The sequence below is a fragment of the Nothoprocta perdicaria genome, unplaced genomic scaffold, assembly GCF_003342845.1.
Source record: "Nothoprocta perdicaria isolate Ctin4 unplaced genomic scaffold, notPer1 scaffold_29, whole genome shotgun sequence".
NCBI lineage: Eukaryota > Metazoa > Chordata > Aves > Tinamiformes > Tinamidae > Nothoprocta > Nothoprocta perdicaria.
The window spans coordinates 178,241-200,606 of NW_020455521.1; the positions used below are offsets into that span (position 1 = coordinate 178,241).

The 22,366-nt window shown below is 37.2% G+C and overlaps 1 protein-coding gene across 2 annotated transcripts in view; it reads left to right on the forward strand.

Moving 5' to 3' along the window:
- Positions 1-22,366, forward strand: part of SPOCK3 (SPARC (osteonectin), cwcv and kazal like domains proteoglycan 3) — a 164,241-nt gene continuing 141,875 nt past the window's right edge. For both annotated transcript variants that reach the window (XM_026041653.1, XM_026041654.1), the window contains exons 1-2: positions 1-14; positions 226-402. In XM_026041653.1, the coding sequence (XP_025897438.1) occupies positions 226-402 (177 nt within the window). In that variant the 5' untranslated portion in view covers positions 1-14. The remainder of the gene's footprint in view (positions 15-225; positions 403-22,366) is intronic.

Below are 22,366 nucleotides of genomic sequence, written 5' to 3' on the forward strand. Positions count from 1 at the left end.
GGGCTTGCAGCAAGGTGACGGGCTGGGCAGCTCCGCGTCCCACCTTCCTCCCCGGCYTCCCTCTGTATATTCGCTTAGCAGCGCCCTTGCCTTTCCCCTCTGGCGCTTCCGCACCCGCTGCCCCATTTCGGGTGGGCGCGGGAGCCGTTGCCCCCGTGTCCCCGGGCAGCTCCGCTGGCGCTGCCGCGCGTGACCCCCGCCTCGTGTCTCCCTCCTGTCGCGCAGATGCTCCCGGCGGCGGCAGCCTTGGTGTGCGTGTGCGCGGCAGCCTGGTGCAGCCCGGCGCTGGCGGCGGCGGCCGGCGGCAGGGCGGACAGCGGCAATTTCCTGGACGACAAGCAATGGCTCACCACCGTCTCGCAGTACGACAAGGAGGTCGGGCAGTGGAACAAATTCCGAGACGTAAGTTACAGCCCTGCACCCTGCCCCGCGCACCCCGCCGCTCGCTTTGCTAAGGGCATCGTTGGCGCAGCGAGGGCTCCACTTATTTATTTATTATTTTACTTTGAATTCATTTATTTGTTTGAATCCCCAGGCACCGCGGTGAAGTGCCGGCGGAGGGGACGAGGAGGAGGCGGCGGGGGGGAGGTCCCGGCGGGCTGCCCCGCTGTGTCCCCGGCGCGGAGCGGCCAGCGCCGGCCGGTCCCCAGGTGGACTGCGCTGGGGGAGCCCGTCCTCGCCCTGCGGGGCGCCTGCCTCCGAAAGGCAGCGGGGATGAGCCCCGCGGCGCGCTTCTCCTCCCTCCTCCTCCTCCTCGYCTCGCTCGCCGCCGGCGGGCGCCGCTTGGCCCCGCAACGGCGGCTGGCGGCCGTTGGGGCGCGCGGGGCGGCCGTTGGGGCTCCCCGGGGCGGCACCGCGCGGCGGCCCCAGCCCCGTCTCGCATCCTGAGTACCCCCCGGCCCCCGCGGCGCTGCCCCCGGCGCCCGCCGTGCCCGGGGCTCCCTGCAAGTTGAGTCGAGCCCAGCGGGTTTTCCAAAAGTGCTTTGCACTTCTCTATGACCATCGACAGCCCCTTCCCGTGATTTCTCTGAGGTCTCAGGTGCTGCTTTTAAAACGAGTTGCCCCTTCCCTGAGCTGTGCTCCTCACTGGGTTTCTTTGATTTTGCGTCAAGTGTTGGTTGGGTTTGCAACTTGAGCATCAACAGGTTTCTCAAGCTACCGTTTGGCCATGACTGTGGCTCACTGCAGTGAGCCGAGTCCAAGGCTCTGAGAAATGGTTTCTTTTTTTTTTTTTTTTTTTTTTTTTTTTTTTGAGGGAGCCATAATGTACTTGTGATAGATGTGCTTTTCTAGCTTAAAGTATATTTTTCGTGTGGGATGCAGACTTGGCTATTTGTGTTAAGTAGCTAAGAAGTGAGAGTTACTATTGTGATTGTGGGGAAATGTGTTTTCACAGTATTTTCTACTAAACAATGTAATTTTTAGTGTTTGGGAACACTCAAATACAATCTTCAGACATTTTTATTTGTTTTGAGTAGCTTTAAAGACTCACCTTTGCGTGAAAAACACTTTAGTGTGGGAACCCATTGTGTTTTTACAGAATTATGCAGCAATACGTGTATGTTTAGGATGCAGTTATTTCKGTATTTTCCAGGAACAGCCCTGCATCAGTGATGCTTTATAAGTGCAAGTTTATACCCTGCAAGGCTATAGAAACTAAGTGGTGTCTAATGTTTGTCTCTTGGGTGCCCATTGACATGCACTGTAATATTGGATATTAGCCAGATAATTTATTCTGTGACAAGTAGGTGTCCCAAGGGATTTGAGAGCAACTGCTCCAAGGAAGTACTGCATGCAGATGCTTTTGAGGCTGTTTACAGATATGCTGCCTTATTTATTTTACCGTGTTTACATTTTAAAAGGCTGGTACATCAGTAAAGATTCTGTTTGTGTKTCTTGTGTGGGATGCTTTCTATTTTATTGATTGTTACTCACTCTGGAGTATTTATTGATGGTCCTAATGTTTCATATGACTCTCCCTTTAAAGTGTGGAAGATTTTCAGTAATTCATAAGCTATGATTTTTGTAAAACTAATAATTTTGGATTTACCTGCAGAAGAATGTTTTAGAAAAATGGTTTTGCTTGTAATTCTTAAATTGCTCCTTAAATATAACACAGTGGAGATATTTTATTATTATCTCATCCGATTTTATATACTTGGTAAAGTGGCTTGCATGGCTGTAATTTGTTGTTTTTGAAATTATGATTAGAGATTTAATTAGTGGTTTCTATGTTACCACCTGCCAAGGTACAGCACGGATGCATTTTAAATATATCTAGTGGTGACTGTCTTGCAGAGTTAAAATCAAAGTAAAGGTATGCAAGGCCCGTGTTTATAATTTCATTCTCTGTTATTTTGGAGAATAACATATTTCCTGTGGACTTAGAATACCCTACAGATGTATGGGTGAGATGGAAATCTGGTGTGAAAAGAAGTATTTAAAGGCTTAACTTAAGACTTAACTGACAAGACTGATTAATGTGGAAGATAATGACCCTGACTTCTGGCTCATTGGCTCAGTTGCGTAGAGTTTGAGATCACGGGGTTGTTCTGAAAGGGAATCCCCACAAAACCTGAAGTAGAATCTCCTCTTTATTATAAACAACAAGCAAACCCCTATTAGCATCCTCTAAAATGTCAGATTTGTCAGTAAAGTAAATTCCCATTAACATGGGAATATTAGAAGACAACTTTTCAGTACTTTGTACAGGAAAAACTGTAACTAATTCTACTTGAAATATCTCGGTCATTCTGATAAATCTGTTGAAAATTGTGAGACAGGTCTAGGCAAGAGCTTTGCCTTACTTGCTCTTAATGTTCAACAGTGGGAAGAAGGTTGCATGTTAGAGGGTGCTTTCTTGCACCTGGGAAGGTTTTTCTTGTACAGAAGTTGTGAATGGTCTCTTAAAGATGAAAACGATGTGTGTTCTTCACGTGAGATAGGCTCTTTCTCCAACTCCTACGTGCAGTACACATTTGGGTTGATGTACAAGGCTGTCTGGTCTTCGCCCAGTAGTAATGGGTGGGGAGGTGGAGTGTGTTTTCCCAGCCTACTTGCTACAACTGTCCTGCTGCTCAGTAGCTGCAGCCAGTATGTCCCTCCCTGAATAAGGGAGCCTTGGGGCTGCGGTATCTGCTAGTGCTTCACTAGCCACGTAGGTAGGCAGCTTCACAGACAGGGATAGCCTGCACAAGGCTGACCTAGCTTGTGTCTAAATACCTCTTGTTTATCTTGTGCCTGAGAATCGAAGATAGATGCTAAGCTGGGCATATCTTCTTAATCATTATTGATTGTATTTAGGGTACTTTGTGCTGAAGAACTCATCTAAGATGGTGGCTGATATACTTTATATATATATATATATATACACACACATATATATATATATACACACATATATATATATACACACACATATATACATATATATATATACGCCTGTATTGTCCAAAATGAACCATATTCCTTTAAAGAAGGTAAATGGTTAATGGTATTACATTTATACTCTCCTAATTATCTTAAATCTGTTATATCAAACATTCAGTACACATAACACTGTAAATCTGTAGAGGAAAACAAACTATAGGAACAAGCTTCGTTCTGTCTGTGGCTTGATTCCAAATAATGGTCTTATTCATAATTCTAAAACAGAATGTAAGGTCTTTCTTGTTTATAATCGCTTTGTCATTTTATGTTGTCTTTGCAACTAGACAAAATTTCATGCAACTGTAATTATCAGTCGTCCATATGTATTCATTAAGAAGACTTTGTACTTTAGGTGCTAATGTAAGAGAAGTTATTTGTGAACTGACTTGCTTGTTAGTGCTTTTCTTTTTACTTTGTCATTTCAAAGGAATGATAATTTAAACAATTCTGGTATATGTAGATATAGGAACTTTAGGTTTAGGAACTTTAGTGGAAGATATTTATAGTATACAGATCAATTCAACACAACTCAGCTGTAGTGTGTAGTATTTTTATGAAGTAGTACGCTTAGATCAATATTATCATACCGCAATGTTACTATCATCATACCATATTAATAAAAATTGTCAAAGGTAAAGGAGTTAGGAGAAAAGTTTGATAATTGACCTTAAAACCTATCAATAATGAATAGGAAGTTTACCCTCATAGTGTTATCTCATAGTCTGTTATACTCCGACATGTTCTTAACTTGAACAGCAAATGTTTTCCTACCCAGAACATCTGGCAAGTTTGGACAACTCCCATCTACCTCCCAGACAAAAGTCTTTGGAAGATAAGTCAAAGAACGTGTATATTTTTGCCATTGGTAAAATCTGTCCTGGAAAAGAGAGAAAACAAATGCGATGTGTGCGTACCAATTCCGATGTGTGCGTACCAATTCCTTCCCCATCCCCACACAACCCAGTGTTTCTTTACTACTCTGAGCAGGTCATCTCTTAGTATAACTGAGAAAGTCAAAAAGATATTTTAAAGAAAGAATTCATCAAAAAGAAAACTTCTGTGTTTTTCTGTGGTCACCATGCGAATACCAAGAACCTTTTCTTGTTTCCAGAACGGAGAACTGGTAGCCGTATTTGAGGAGAACAGTTTCTGTTTGACAAGCCCTTTGATATGTGCTGGAATCCCTCGTACTTTACAGAGACCTTAAAATTTAAGAGGAACTAGGGATCAGTAAGTTTAGTCTAAATGAATAAAGTTTTTATTTTGTGAAGACTGAGCCGCTTGTATCAAGCTAGAGGATGTGGTCTACTTCAGTTTGCATTGAAGGTGCTGGTGAGAAGGGGGTTGACCTCAAATACCGACGTGCAGAGTGAGAGGCATCCTCAGCGCCTCCCTGCTAGTTGTAGCAGCATAGCATTTATCTGGCCCTCACAGGTCATAACCATATGCTTTGGTTATGTTATTGGTAAAATGAAGGGTTTTATACCAGGCATGTAGTATATGCTGGGCTCTTTATTTGATTAGTGAAAAGTGAAAGTTGAATTACACTGGCCCCCTAATAAAGTTACTATTCCAATAAAGAAAACTTCCCAAGAAACTTCCACCAAAAAACTACTGCAGTAATAAAATGTTTTTCTCCCGTGTGGTCCAAAAGCCCCCAATTTGGCCAACACTTTTCTTTCAGTGTGCAGAGGGATTAGTATTATTTATATATTAGCTATGAGTATAGAGTTGGGTTGCGTTTTTTTTTCTTTTTCTGCCTCTGCTTTTGTTAATGATTTTTCTTCTTACAACCTTTCTCTTAAACTTTCTAGTCTGTCTGTAGAAAGACAATATTCTATCTGCCCTTAATGAAGAAAAAGAAAAGAACGTGTTATACAAAAAGAAAAATCATTTAAAAAATACATATTGCTGGACTTTGTTGTGAAAGTAGCTGCTGTTAAGTGACAGATGTGGATGAGAAGTTTTTTTTTATAAGTTTAAATAGGTTTTTTAAAGTAGTTTTGAAAAATAGTTTTGATGCCTTTGAAACACCTAGGACTGAAATATAGCCAGCAGCCATTTGTGATCTAAATGTGAGTGTGTGCTTGAAAAGTGAAGGATTGCTTATAATATGTAGGCCACATATATGTATGTGATGGAAGGAAAAGGAATGCATATATAAGGATTATAAAGCTTCTTTAGAGAAAGCCAGCCTCTAGGAATGGGTAGCCCAGACTTCCTCAGTTAACATGTTATAGCGGTTGAAATTGGTTCATTAGGTTTATTTGTCCTATCCTTAGGATAATTTCTTCTGGTAGTTCAGTGTAAATAAAGCTTCTTTACTTACTAGTAGCTAGGGTAGCTCTTTCATTTCTGATTTTTAATAGACAATCTGAATATAGACATTTCAGAATGGAAATGCAGAACAAGGAAAAAAAAATTCCTTACCTTGTCCTAGTCTTTTAAGGAAGGGTAGAAGATATGTATGAGTAAAAGCTTCAAGGTCCCTCACGGACAAAGACGTTGAAGCTCACTGCTCAACATTCCAGTTGGGTATTTGGCCATCGTTTGTTGGATTCTTTGAGGCTGGCTGCTTCCCTCCTCCACTAGCAATGAGCTTTTTGTAGCCACTCTAAATTACTTCTGAAATGAAACTAATAAACACAGACTTGACAACTCCTTTTAAACTGTGAAATATAAGGAAAATATGAGTATTTTTCATTAATTTTAAGGAAATTTTAGATGTCTATATTCTTCAGAGCTCTTTCGATGAAGATGGCAAGTTCTTAACTCTTTTGGAAGGCATTATCTGTGAAGCTCTTTACAGAGCTAACCTTTAGGAGTTAAGTATACTGTAATATACTTTTCTTTAGATTGGCCTCATAATCTAAAGTAAAGCTGCTAACTTTTTTTCATCTTATCTTTATCGCCTTTCCCTGAAGAATAATCTTTATTTTATTTCCTGTAGCTTGTTTGGTGGACATGGATATCCAGTCTTCTCTTGTCTTATCAACAAATCTTATTGAGATTGACTCTAACCATCTGTACTTATTATAGTGTAGTATAAATAGCTGTGTAATACACTAATAGGTGGAAGTACTAACAGAAACTGCATGGGCTGTCTTGGCTTTACAACCAGAAAAAAAAGATATATGGAGCAATAGGGTATATTATGGAGATCAAATATAGACATTGGTGAAATATGAGTGGAAATAGAATATCTGTATTTTGTGTGGAAACATTATCAATTCTTTCTTTCCTTTTCCTCAGTCTCTGTTATATTATAACCATTGAAGCATTTGAAATAACTAGCTACAGTAAGGAGAAGTAATAGTTAGAATTAATTTGTTTTCAGGCCTTGGCCAAGTTTCAAACTTAACTATTTCCTTTAAATAGGCAATTAAATTTAAATAGCATTTTTTTCTTTTTCTTTTTTTTCCCAGGAGATGCTGAGTGCCCACAATTTCCATTCATAAAATAAGGAAGGAAATCTCTGAACAGTTGGCTATTTTCTGGCACCTAACTTTAGAACCATTCCTAAGCTTAGGGGAATTTCAAGCATAAGGGCACTTTTATTTTAAGGGATTTATGTGTTTTTCCTATCAATATGTGAAAGGTATTTGCTAGTAAAACACCTTCACCTTTGCTTTATGAATATTTTTCTAGCATGGTCCTTTCTAAGAACTATGCCATTGAATTTATAACAATATTTTTATTACTGTATATAGGTTTTAAATGGATGTACCTGAATTAAAGAGCTGCTCATCTGTGTTAAATTAAAATTTGTATTTGTTGTTTCACTTTGGCTATGCTGTATGCTAGTCTGTCTTATTTGTCTGGGACTCAAATATTATGAAGGCAGTGCTAGTAATCAACGTACTACGATGTTAAATGTTTGATTAGTTTAATTCTTGTTGTCTTTATGTTTTTGAAGCTTAATTACAGAAAGAGATGTTTGTGGCTAGTAAAATCATTGCAGAAAGCTCCACTCAACATCCATACCTAATTTTAATAACCTCTATTTGTAATGACCTTGTTAGTTTTTTGTGGTTATCTTTACTCTTGTTTTCCCATCTCATTTTGATCACTTTCTTTCTTGCTGATAGACTGCAATACTGCAAATTACTATGATTACTAATCATTTACCTAAAAAACATAGTGCAGTTTAGGGAAGAATGCTGGGATAGGAAATGAGGAGAGTTGGCAGGAAATTCTAAACTATTAGCCATGACTAAAACTATTAGCCAGCTGAAAGATTTCAGTGAAGATGTGATTTCACTGCTGCTTTGTCATCTTGACACTCAATTTTTTTGAGAGTATACAATAAGAGAATGGATTTAAAAGATGCAAATCATCCAAATTGTGGTATTGCCCACTTCCAAAAAGTGTGCTCTTGATATGTTACTACTAAAGGCTATCCAAGACTTGACTTTTTTTAGGGAGAATCATAGAATCATTTTGGAATGATCCAATATGTTTGGAAAAGACCCTCAAGATCTAATCCATCCGTGTGTGGGTGGGGTTTTTTTGACAACCGTGTGACTATTTTGTTGAAGGAGACTGGTCAGTTCTCACCTTGTTCATCACCTCTGCAATGAAGTCTGCAAGTAGTCAGAAGTTTTATGTATGGCACTTTGGTCAGCCTTGGGGGGCTTTATGTGAAAGTCGTGGAGGCCTTCATATTCATAAAATTTAGGGATAAAAGGGACTGTTGGATTTAATAACTTGCTTGCATGTGGGTCTTTATCTTTTATTCTGGCAGTCCTGTCATTGTCCTGATTATATTAAACCCAAAGATACTAGCTGGGCAAAAACATTGAGGTTTCAGAAGCTTGAACTGTTTGCCACAGGCACAGATTAAGACTTGATCTCTGAGGCCTGCCATGTCAGTGAATTAATTAGGTGAGATATTCCCAGATGCTTTAGGCAGCAAATCTGTTCTGTTTTGCAGCAGAATAAGGAAGAACCCATATGAGTTCATGTCAATTGGATCTGAGTATTTTCCTTCTTTAGCTCAAGTACATCAGTGATTGGAATTGTTGCTTGATTAATCTTTCTCATACTAATTTACCATTTAAAAGGATTTTTGTTCCTACCCCCTGCGTGCCACTGTCATATGTATTCTGTCTGTGATTGCAATCAGTCACTTGAACAACAAAATAGCAAAAAGTTTGGAATGCTAGCCAATTCAAACCCTAACCTGGATATGAAAATGACTTCTGGATTTCTGTAAAGATATTCCCTGAGATAGAAAAATCTGATTATAACAGTTGTGCTAATCCAGAGTGCAAGTGTCTTAAACACTCGAAGGATCAGGAAGGCAATCTTGTTTCTAATGCCCAGGAGTGAAAAGTATGGCCAAGGAAAAGCTAGCTTCATGTGACCCAAAGCCAGCTAAGGGCCATCAGATTGCCCAGGACACTGCAGGCAGTATGCAGTATTTCTTTAGTGTGCTGGATTAGCTCATTATTATTTTTAAATATGTATTTCCAAATCTTWGTAAACCCAGCACTTCCCTCTTAAACTGTTATACTGACTTTGTTTTCCTATCATGAGTAGCACTTTTTTCTGCAGGAGATATTTGAAGTACCAGTATTATGGAATATTTGATGTTCAGCACACTGAAAATTTGAGCTCTGTATATCTTAAAATAATTCTGAATGCGCACCAGGTGTTTGCACATGCACTCAYACAGGCACTGTATCCCAATCAATAACAATTTAAAGGAATTTTACTCTATCTCTCTTGCTGGGAACAAAGTGTATCACTGAGAATGTTGCAAGGATTTCACAGCTCCAACCAGTCTGATAAACTTATCTTACTGTCAGATTGTGATGTCCCATTGATTGCAGAGGATTCTGAGGCAAGGATTAACAGCGTTCATATAGTTCAGAACAAAATGAAAAATACAAATTTATATCTCAGATATGCAAGGTAGGGTTACAAAGTTTGGGTTCATTGATCAGAAGAAATATCTAAGGTTTTAGCTCATTTTTAAGTTTAAGAAAGCACGTGATAGCCCTGGCTACAAAGGGCTAAAGATTTATAAAAGCGCATTTGTGTTGAACAACCTAAGTTCTACTACCTTTCCTCTATTATCAGAAATAGGTAATGTGAAGCAAAAAAAGTCAGAATCTAATAGTTTTATCACTGTAAAATATAGTATTTTGCAAAGGATTCTTTGTTTTGTTTTTAACTCTTACCTATAAAACAGTCTTTCAGTTTGGAAGGATCTGACTCGCTGACTTTGAAACTRTTTGGGAAGAGTTGGACTGTGATTTCTGAATCCATTTTGAATGTTGTTGGATTGTTCACTAGCTTGACTATTAATTTTATTTCTCTTAAAATATTGAAAACAGCAAAATTGTAAAAGTTTAGTATATTAATAATACCTATGTAGTAATAAATTTTGATGAATCTTTCTACTTCTAAATGTTCTTACTCAGATAAAGGAAAATATTTTACATGTTTTTTTACATGTAAAATAGAGTAGAGATACTACTCTAACTTACTTTTATCAGAAATATTTTTAGTGACTTAAATATACTGGTTGCAGCTAATATTTCTGCAGTTGCACAAGTATGTATGCTGCTTATACAATTGTTTTAAAATATATCTGTGTTCATCCTTTAATATTATTTAGAGAAAACAGAAATAAGCTTGAAAACCAAATAAATATATTTTGATTGACAACTGGTTTTTTCAGTTGCTTAACTCAAGTAGCTGTAGCCCAGCAGCTTGCTCATTAGATGAAGAAATCTGTCAAGAGTAATCAAGCACAGAGATGAAACAAAAGACAGTGAGTTACTTTTTATGCTCGGCATGTATCAGTAGAAATACTTAAAAATCTTTACAATGCTGAATTAATTATTATGATAAAGCCTAAAAAACCCTCAGTGATTATAGTCAGTTAATTCTAAAATGCCTCATTTGTAGTAGGAATTGTTCAAATAGTATGTTTTTAAAGACTTTTTCCAGAAAATGAAAGGCTTCTGGTGAAGATAGTGGCTCTTTTGTTGGTGATAGTGGTTTGTTTTTCATTTATTTATTTATTTTTCCTCCCAACTTAACTGGACTGTGTGTATTTTTGGGGGGGATAAAGAACTCTTACACTGAAGATGAGCTAGTTTGTGTGAGTACTTTTATGGTTTAATTAAGGTCTCTGGGAATATGTTCACTGGGGTTTGTAGAAGATGGTGCAAATCTTTAATTATGTCAGTCTACTTCTGCAAAATGAACATTTGATCAGAAAGGTTACAAAGTAGGCTTGTGAATATACTCTGCTTTAAAAAAGGGAAGGAAAGCAAACCTGAATTGGAGAACAGACGAAGCCACCCATGTAGTGATATTCCTTTTCCTTAGGAGATCTGAATTGGTAGACTAAAATAGAATACAGAAGATGATTATTATGTTTTCTTTTTCTCCTTTCTTTTTTGTTTTATATATTCTTCTTYAAGAATTCTGGGTTTTTAATTTGTGGGTACTTTTTAGAATATGAGAGAAACTCATTATTTCTTTAAGTTACTGTAATTGGTTGGGGATTTTGTGTCTCTTTCTAAATGCATAAAGCGTTATTTGTTTCTGCTCTATCTTTTACCCCCATTTGTGAGGGAAGGCTAGAAAACAAGCCTTCATTTTCCCTACCCAAACCAAAATATTTGTTTTGACCAATTTCTCTGTAATTGTTTCCATTTCTGTATTTATAGCCTGTCTTTCACTTGCTGCAGTGCCTCATGGTGCTATAGATAGGTGTGTCTGTGCTTCCTTAYGTGCCAAATGTCTAGAGTGAATTGTGTTGTGCGATGCACTCTGCTTTCTCCTCCAGCTGAATCCCATGTGCASTGTGCAAAACAGAGTGCAGAGATGCAGTTGAATGGGAGGATGGCAGCTACTAGATATAAAGGAAAAAAGACAAGCATAAAAAATGCTGGAATGCCTGCTGAGAAATACTGAGTCTGGATATTCAGACTGAATCAGGAAGGCCATTTATATAGATAAGTATGCTATTAAAAGCGGAAGTTGAAGAAGCTATTTTTTTTGCAATATTAAAGCATCTACTTTGTGGATTGATTCTGTGGGGAAAGTATTTGAGTTTATGGGAAAGCTAAGTAGTAGGTTGGATTTGCTTTTGCCTATTTGTTGCTTTTTTTTTTTTATTTGATGCTGGACTAGATTGATAATCTGTTATAGTATATCTTGATTGCAGAATTTCAGACTGCAAATCTATAGGCAGTGCTCTGTATTGGTTTGAGAAGTATGTGGTGTTTCTCTGTCTGAAATTTCATGTGAATGAATTGCAGTATATTAGGAAGCCAGGGGTCAAGTGTCAAGTTAGTTTCTGGTTTAAGTATGGCAATATAATTCAAAAAGAAATCCATAATTTATATTTTGTTCTTATAGTGATACATAGCTGCTTATATTGCTTACCGTGGGAGTCTAGAAGTTTTGTTACACCTATCTGAGCTTTATTTTCTTACAAGGTTACTGGGTCACTCAATGTTTCCAACACTTGTATTTTTTTTCTCATCCTGTGGAAAGCATACYCCATTTGCCTCCTCTACTTAGGTAAACATAAACACACAGAGACTACGTATTGTATATATTTGAAGTTGCTAGCTAAGAATAAAGTATTTTTATATCACTTGCCTTCAAGTTTACCAGGAAAGTAGAAAAGTGTAAATCAAAATTCTATTGCCACTATTCTAAATGCTGAGATTTGCAGCATTTAGGATTTTTGCAAAATGACTTTTTTTTTGGTTTTAGATCATTAATAGATGTCCCTGTTGATCTAACCGCTATACAAGTTAGAGCCCCTGATCATTCCTGTGAACGTTCTTGTATGTGAAACACCATAGCATTTAGTACCACTTGTGCTGCCTTTCAGACATAGAAAGCATCCCTCATAGGTGGATGTGTTACTTGGAGTTCTGCTAACAGTGGGACCATTTGAACTTCGTTCGGATTGCTTGTGATCAGAGGATGCTCTGTAATATAATGGTGTGGCAGCAGTTTATATGTTTAACTATTTGAGTTAAAACTATTTTTAACTATTTGAGTTGGAGAGATGAAATTAAAAATACAGAATTACAGTATTGTAAAAATATGGACCCAGTACCTGGGATCTGGCCTGGGTTATCTGTCTATAACCCTGAGCAGAAATGCCCAGGTGAAATAGTGTCTGTTTCAAGATGCTAGATCTGACATTGTTCTCCTGACTTAAGTGTCAGTAGTGTGGCTCAGAAAATAGAACTCCACTGCTTTGCAGAGATTAATTGTAGCRCCAGTTTCTTTGACGGACTAGTTTATGTTTAAGAATAATGCAAAAAGGAAATAACTGTAAATTGTCAAACTACTGTAAATGAATCACTGTAATGACTTGAATAAATTTTTGGGTACTTTTTTTTCCCCTGGAAAACATTAATATCACTAATTTTCTGGACCAATGAAGCTTGCAACTTTTTAAAATTAAGTTTCTTATTACTATGCAATGCAAGTACATGAAGTGTAGAACTTGTGGGGGATCTGTGTTGGAGTCAGGATATGATTGCTGCAACTGAGCAACAAAAATCTTGTAGGTAGTCTAGAAACTTGCAGATTTCTGTTTTTTGCTGACACTTCTATACTGAATAACCATTAGGCTTTTCAGTATTTCAAGCTTTATTCAAGAGAAATGCAAGTATATGCTTTCCAGTTGTTTATGTAACAGGGAAACTGAAAGGAAGATTATATTCAAGCATAAACCTCATATTTATATAATAGTTTTTTTGTGATAAAAGTTCTGTGATCTATTCTTTATGTCTGATTTTTGAAAGACTGAAAATGCTTTTAAGCATTTTTGATTTATTGGTTTCTTGGAAGTAACGTTTAATTTGGGAGTACTTGGATTTCAGTAAATACGGAATTTAACATTGCAGGGAATTCTGCACTCTGACTTGCAGGACATGAGTTTTACTTGCTTTCCTTATTTGCAAACCTACTTAAGAAGTTGTTCCTCAAAAATGTATTTAGGTATTGTAGATCTTTCATAATAACATCTGTTGAACCAAAGGATAAGCAATAAGTAATTCCGTTCTGAAAATTACAAGAGCCTAACCTAAATTTGCTATTGTAGGGGAGCATTTAGCATGAGTATCATGAAAGACTTTGGAGCAAGTGTCTTTCAGCAGCCAAATTCTGTAGCTGCTACTGTCAAGTAACCATTCTGATCTAGACTTGCATGTATGGGATCTTCGCCTCCTCTAGGAAAWCTTTATTCCCCATTTTCTTATTTAAAAAGTATCAATGATGACTTCCAGAACTGATAGCTGTACAGAGAGATTAAGGAACCTACTAGCAGCCATGGGTCATAAATATCATCAGAAAGCACCAGTGCAGAAGACTGAGAGGTGAATTCTGCATTTCTGGCATTTTGTTGAATTTTCTAGACATATATCAACTTTCCTCTCACATAAGCAGGTGGCAGACATTCCATGACTACTGAAGAGCATGCTGCAGATACAAAAGTAATGTATAAGGATGACAACATGCAGTTCAGATTGTGGATTTAAGGGCAATGCACCTCACTTGAACCTGCAGTGTTTAAAAGAAGGCCTCTGCAGAGAGAAAGATTTAAAAGGTCAGAATTAGAGGCACACAGGAATAGTTGAGATGATAAATTGCTGTCATAAAACAAAATATTCTTCTGGTTGACTTTCAGCATTTGATAGAAATGAAACAAAATGGCATCAAGGAACTATTTTGGTGACATGGTTGCTGACTACCRTTTGGAAGATATGTAGGAAAAGCTGAGTTGTACTGTAATTATAGAAGCATGGTTTCTAAAACTGCTCCGTGAGGAAGTGTCATGGTAAGAGCAAGATGCAGAAGAGAGAATTGCTCAAATGAAAATTGCTCGAAAGAGACATCTTTGCATGAATCACTTTYACTCAAAGCACAGACTGCACCCATGCCAATCCAAAAGCTGCACCCCCACAAAATCAAAGCTTCACAGAATGTTGAAGTAGAGGTTGGAAGAAACTTCTGGAGATTTAGTTCAACAGCCCTGTGCAAGCCGGGTCACCTAGAACATGTTGCCCAGGGTTATGTCTGGATGGCTTTTGGATATCTTCRAAAAATGGGACTTCCAAAACTTCTCCAGTAACCTATTCCAGTGGAACTGCCTTCTCAGTTTTAGTGAAAGAAAACTTGAGTTACTTCTCTCCCAAAATAAAAATAGACTTTTTTTTCCTGTTCTTTGTCATTTGCTCAAAAAAGTATTTGTTACCAAGCAATGAGTCATTTCTATGGGTATTCATTTCTGTTGAGTGTATTTCACCATTGGAAATATGTCTTAGAGTTTTGTCTTGAAAGTAGTATGAACCATTGATTCAGTTCGTGACTTCAGCAAAATATTATCTGCTGAATCAAGTTGTAACTACAAAATTGCTTTCAACTGACATGTCTATATGAACATCAGAGYTAAATAAGTAGGGATGGGAAGTAAATCACATTGCTTTAGCTATTCCTTTTGATCTCTCCCTGTGGAGAGACTTCAGGTAATATGATGAATTTATTGTCCAAAGATGTGTTACGAATGAAGAGATTGAAGCAGTAATGASAATATAGAAATAGTAAAGCACAGTTGTGACTAGTAGGATACTTAATGTTTTACTTCATCCCTGATGCTTTCCGGGGCGTAAGATGAGGAGAATGCTCAATGACAATGTTATGGAAGTAGATTATTGGTGTGCGATGACTTTGAGGCAACTGGACATGACCACCCTTACCAAAAGGGTTTCAAATATATTTAGCTTGTGGATTGTTAAACCAGAGACTTCAAAAATTATTTCAACCATTGATCTACTGAGTTGGTAATTGAATTCAAATTCAAACAAAGATGGAGTATTTTTGAAACAAGATATTCATTTTGTAGGTTTCAAAGTTTTGTTTTCTCTTTCAAGAATATCTTAGAGCTATCCAGTTCCTTATCTCTATCAGAAAAGAGACCCAGTGGAAGCCAGTGGGGGTATTTTCAAATACTATTTGTAAATCAACTATTCAGCTATAGCATTTTGGGTACATGAGATGAGACTGAATTTAGGAACACCAACTCCCCTCCTACCAGCTATCTATTCGGAGTAAAAGGTATTTTGGATTCCTTTTGTCAGAGCAACTGAAAGAGGTGTGAGAGGAGGAGAGGATCCTGATCTGCAGAAGAAATTTTTTTTAGACATTCTTTCAGCCATGGTTTTATCTAAGCTATAAACTGAAAGACTTACAGGAAAGAGAAGAATTAAGATGAGGGAAATAGAGGAGAGTAAGAGTTTRCACATTGAAAATATTAGGTAATAGAAGGGATTGTTTCCTTGTTTGTTTCTGACAGTGACTGTGGAAAAGAGGACAAACTGAATGAAAGCATTCTTTGAGATGATGTGTATGACTTTTGCTATATATGCACATGCCATTTAATATGTCTGTTCAGCAGCAAAATTACACAAGCCTGTTCCTGTCAATGTGTTCTTTCAAAGTTCTTGGAGATAAAGCAGCCTCTGGGAACTAGAGATATATGTTCCAGTAGAACTGTTAGAAGTRTAATTTAATTTATTTTGGGCTACTGCATCTTCCTTTTTTCCTGTAAAGCCAGTTTAGGACCTTGACCTCAAATTACTGAAATAAGATCATACTCAAATGAGAAAGCATGAGATTGATGCTGGATATTGTTATCACTGTTTCATGACAGTTTTCTGATTGTGAGAACATTTAGGACAATTGTCTTTGAACATGCTTATAATACTCTTTTTTGAATTGATATTTGAATAGCAGTTATTAATTAATATTGCAGTAAATGCTTCTAGTTTGTTAAATATGCTGCCGTACAGTCGAGACTCTAGTTTATTTCTTTCTCTCTTTTTTTTCAAATTCTGCTGTAAACTGTCACTGGTAGAATTGAGAAGATCTTTCGCTTTTTAAAAATTTTTTTTTGGTAGAGGGAGAAATTCTGCTAAAAGTTTCCTTCTTATCCTGTAAAGATCAATGCTTTCCCATGTAATCTGAGTTGCAGTTAGAAACAAGTGTTATTATAAAAAGGGACTGGATTTAATAGATTGTATCACTTGATTAAAAGAGTAAATATGCTCTCAGTCTATCAGTACATATTCTGCTAAAAATACAGATATTTATCCAGATAAATCCAATGGTTCTTGTCAAGAGCTCCTTTTTTGTATAAGTTTTAGAGAAGTTTTAGAGAAGTTTTATTCCATAAAACCACTATTGCTGTCTTTTCCACCTTTGTATTTATTATTCTTATTCCCATCCCTCTGTCTTGCATGCTATTTTTTGTAATGTGTCTGATTACTTATGGCAGCAGTCATTTAGCTGCAATATATGTGAAATTTTGTAACACTGAGTAAATCTATGTAGGATTGCTGGGGAACAGTTACATTGTAKATTGCTACTTTCTTCGTAACTATGATCGTAGTTTTCATGGAGAAATTTTATTTTGATCCAAATATTAAGTAGCTCTCAAAACTTCTATGCTAGGATGAAAAGGAGCATTGTACAGTATGTCAAGGCGAGTGTGTGTAAATGAGAAAAAGAGTGGTTAAGTTAGCTTCTGCCTCCTATCACCTCTCCTTCTAATCTCCACAAAATCTACTGTTGTCATTGGTTTTTTCTTTTGCTATTGAAATACAAACTCTCAGAACATTAAAAAAAAAAAAAAAAAACTAAAAGAACCAGATCGTGATGAGCTTTGATAAAGAATTGTTCTTTGTACAGTTCATATATCTCTAAAGTATTCATTTTTRTACCAAAATTGTTAATGGTCAAGAAGTAAATTCCTAATTAACTTTGATGGATTGTGTTGATCTGGAGATCATGTCAAGGTATTTATTATGTAGATTTCATTTCATCTTCAAAAATTCATTTTCCATTATTTCCCTTACTATTATCTATCATCACACAGCTTCCAGTTTATGGATGTTACCTTCATGAGACAAAACGAAGCAAAACTCTAGTGTAAGGCTTTAGTCTTATGTGAGTGTTTTTTCCTTAAGAATGGTGGAGGATGCCAATCAGATATTGCAAAATTACGAATGAAGATAATGCTGGTTCTTGTTTAGAAAAAAACTTCATTTAAAATACCTCAAAACTTCTATTTCAAGGGAAAAAATCAAAATGTTAGTGGCTTTATGTAGAAAAATTATATAAAAGACTATTTCTGACAGAGATTAAATTCTGGTAATTGTGTATCACTTTTCTTATTTGGAGATGCTTAATGTTGTAGCCAAAACTATTACATGGATTTAAAAAGCCACATCTTTTAAATAAATAATGCATGTCAAAAGSATTTACTCAGAATAGCCAAGTTAGGAAAGGCTTAGTTGTGTTTACGGTTGTTCTTACAAAACACGAGGAAAGACATCTTGTCTCTTAACCTAGATAAAGCAAAATTGGGTCTTAGTATGAATATGTATTATGAATATGCACTTAAACAAGGAAGTGCTAATTAGTGGAAGTGAAGTTGAACTTAAAGATAAGATACAACTTTCTGAAATTCACTATTTGAAAGTTAGAAGTCTGTCATAGGTTAGTTTCCTGTAGGCTCCTTTGGTAGTTGATTGAGATGTTTGCTTTAAATGGTTATAGATGATAAATGTATAGATGAGACATCTAATTTTTAAATTGCTGAAATATGATGCAGTTATTCTGCAGTAATTAATGCAATAGACATTTCCTACAGAAACTTTTTTTTGTTTTGTTTTTGTTTTTTGTTTTTTTTCTATCATTTAATTTGGATAGGATGGTTAGTGAATAATAGTAAATACCCTTTTAAGTTCAATATACAATATGTACTTCTAATTACTTTTCAGACTTTAGGCTGTGAGTGGTTACCAGATTAGCTTGTTTAAATGTGAAATATTGTTGCCTATTTTCTAGATTCTAAAGCTTTCAAAAGAGGATGACCTGAAGGCTCTGGAAATCCTCACARTGCATCAGTGGGCCTTAGGTCAGATCTTGAAAACCGAAATATTTAGCTGTGCAGTATAGACGTTGTGCAGCACAATGGACTCTGTGGATATTATTGTCTTAAAATACATTTGTTTTCCTATTATCCAATATAGCACCATACTTTCTTTGAAGAAGGTTTAGGCATATATATTTTTATCGAGAATACTGGGTTTCTGCAGTGCTGCTGCAATCTGCAGACCAGGTGTTACTTTCTTCAGGGAGATATACAAAGAACATTCTCATAAGTGCAATTGTGAAAATTAGTGAAAGGTGAAAAATGAAAATAAGGAATGAAGCAAATGTGTAAACTAGATGCCATACTTTATCAAGGGGCGCATTGTGTGGCTTTATGAAACTGCTACTTTGCATGAGAAGAAAAGTTCAGAAACTTGTAAAGCTTTACAGTGTGATTAATTACTTTCAAGTCCAAAGAGAAAAAAAGAGCGTGACACAGTGGGGAAGAAGTGATTGCTTTCAGTCACCTGTGCAGCAATAAAAACTTGGATCTTACCCTAGTATGCCCCAAAACACTGACAAGATGGATGTGAGAACTATTTTCAGTATGTTTTCTGGAATGAAACAGATTTCCTTATGAAGAGCTTTTTTTTCTCCTCTTTTGACCTACATATCCTTAGCCCGAGAGGCAATGATAGTTCAAAAGAAAAAATATTATGGATGTAGGAACCTACCTCAGGGACTTCAATGCAGATGAGGACATAAAAGCCATAAAATACTTTGGTGACGCATCAATATCTGAAATGTCTCAACTAAAGACATTATTTCTCCTTCRCATGTAAGAAAAGAGGCAGGTGAAGTCTTTTCTTTAGAGAATCAGTTTGTCCTACAGAGCTCAGGCAACTGGCGTCTTGCTGTTGTTGTTTTTCCCACTTTCCTCCTCTTGCAAAGATCTTGTTGTCTACAGCGGCTAAATATTCTTTAATCCCTTTGAAAGTATTTAACTGTATTCTGAAGAGTCCTAGCAGATACTTGAATTCAGAATGTTCMTATATGCTAATCGTAACCTGGAAAAGGAAGCTTGATGTCTTAACATTTCCTCTTCATCTGGGTCTACATACCGAACAGTTAGTAACTGCCTTGGTAACTTCCTCCTCTTTTGGGTCCTCATTAGTTTTTGGGAGGAAAATTAGTTCTTGTGTCTTCGTTAGGGCTTAGAGTGGCTTTAGAAACAGGAGTTTGTTTGGGTTATTCTGCTGCTTTTGAAACATTTTCAAAAGGAAAAAAATAAGGGGAGAGGGGAAAGGACTGGTGCTGGAATAAATGGAACTGATGAGGAAATCAGTTTTGCAGCTGAAGAGCTTCTCCACTGATAAGCACTCAAGTAGATCTTTATGTTAGAGGACTGTGTGATCTTTATGTTAGAGAACTGTGTGAAGAGATACCRGACAGATAATTTAGGAGACATTAAAGCACGAGTTCCTCTCCATTCCTTTTGGTAGCTCATACTGTCAGGTACCTGGCTACTAGTCTTGTTGCCCTGTTATATAGGTTTGGCCTGAAATGTTCGCAGGGTGTTCTCAGAAACTTTTATATTTAAAATTGTTTCCAAAAGAATGCCCATTTACCCCACCCATACTTGGTACCAGAACTGCAAAGATATAAATGCAAGGGGCACAAGGACCGTAATGCTGCCATTTCACAATGACACAAAGGTACTTTGGAACAGCAGCAAATATTACAAAGTTTATCAGCATTGCATCAGTTCTTTCCTTTACCACCACCTTTACTAACCTAAATAATTGGATGTTTGACTGAAGTTATATAAGGCAAAAGATGCTACCCATCTCCAAAATAGTTAAATGTCTGTGACTAAAGAAGAGGAGAATTAGTTCATTCCTTCMTCTGCAATTCCCCAATTCATCTTTTGAAGTATATTTTAAAAGCCTTTGTAATTTTGACACAGTGCAGGCTGGTTTTAAATCTTTGCCTCAGGTGTAATAATATGTCTTGTTAGGCATAAGTCACAGCAAATCTCACTTCTTCACATTTTCTTCCCAAGTTTCACATAGACGCCCCTGTACTTGCCTGTTATGCAAAATACAATAGGCAGATATTTAATTTTTTCACTTTAGTTGGCAGGCAGTTGTTGGTGGGTAACAGACAATCTCATCCTGCGTTTGGTCTTTTCAGAAGCTCAGGCAGCTGCCTCTGTACTCGGTGCGTGCGGCAGAGCTGGCAGCTTGCTGGGTGTTGCAGTCAGAATACTTTTATTAGATATGGCAGTAATGGGGCTGCAGGATTGCCTAGGATCTCCCTCGGAAGAGAGAAACCGCCACTGTCAATGTCGTTTATGGAAAACATAGACCTTGGCTGCCAGTTCTTCAAGTAATGAGTCCTTAAAAATTTTGCTATGTTGTAACTCTTTGTACAAGAAAAGCCCCTCTGCCAGGGGACAATCTACCAAGCTAATTGGCTTTGCTAAAAGATGGCAGTAGCTTCTGGGTTTGATGAGAAGTGTACAATTGATAATTGATTATTTATATATACCATACATATTCAATCCTTTGCGGTCTGGATAGAAGAATGTGAAAAGGTGTTCTTGTGTGTGCTGTTGCATGCTAGTTGGCTTGGTGTCTTTTTCTTCAGGATTGCAGGGAATCATGTATTCTCCCATAATCGCATATTCTCCCATAAAGCTTGGCTGACTTGGGGCTGCCTAGGCAGCTGGAGCTGGTGCTTCGTGCATGGAAGGTGATGAAATTCTTAGTGGGGCATTTCTATGCTGAGAGTCCAACCTGATTCACTAGAGATACAAAAGAACTTTTGTTTGAATCTGACAATTCAGTAGCCACTATTTATTTCAGGTTTGTTCTGTTTTGATATCAACTTATTCACAGAACTATATCAAGTAATGTTCTCGAACAGTCTCCTAATCAAATTCTGTAGTCCTGAAGATATATAAGTGGCAACACTCTACTTTGGAGTAATAGTTGTCACTTATTCTCACCACTGTGACAATCTTGCAACTGCTTTTGAGACTGTCTTAAATCTGACTGAAGTCTGAATTAGTATCAGTGATCTGGGAGATATTCAATGGTAGATGTCTTGAAATTGTTGGAGATGTGCCAAGAAAACAGCTCCTGCTGTGCATTAACATGTCCATGGGGATGTCCTGAAGAACTGAAACAGGAATTGTAGTGTGTGTCTGCTCCCTTTTAATTCCACTGATTCCAATGAGCATTCTTGTTCTCCACTCTGAATGTGGCCGAAGATGGAACTGGCCACCAGAGGGCAAACCGAACACACACGCTCTCCTCCTCCTCCTCCTCCTCCTCCTCCTCCCTATATTCATTAAAATCAGCTATAATTGTTCATGTCAACATAATTTGTTTCTCTACAGCCATTGTTAATATCTTTGTCAAGAAAGAATTCTTTTTCATTGAAGAGATTGTGTTACCTTGGCTGATCATGTGATAACAATTTCAAAGAACCGCTCTGAAATAGCGTGTAACTGTGTTCACTGCAAAATGTGTAAAACACAAACTTGGCTATACATCTTACTGCTTGCATTTGTAAGAAGGTATTCTGCAARTCTCCCTTCCTCACAATYTGACCAGATGTTAATATATTACGGAGGTATTGGAGAGGAGATTTTGTATATAATAAATAATTCTGAGTAGCATTAAGAGTAGAAAAAATGTTCTGAAGTCTTGTTACTGCGAGGACCCACTACAAGTAGTGGTATTCAAAATGAAATTCCTGTATACTTGGAATGAGATAGAATGTTAGTAGTCTGTAATTCAAAATAGCTACAGGAGTTACAGCAGTTTACTTAAAACCTCTATAAAATTTTGCAGTTCATGTTCACTTTAGAGCAAACCAATATACTAGATAAAATTAAGGAAAGTTATGTTAAGTATGTTAAGGAAGTATGTTAAGGAAGTATGTTAAGGAAGTATGTTAAGGAAGTATGTTAAGGAAGTATGTTAAGGAAGTATGTTAAGGAAGT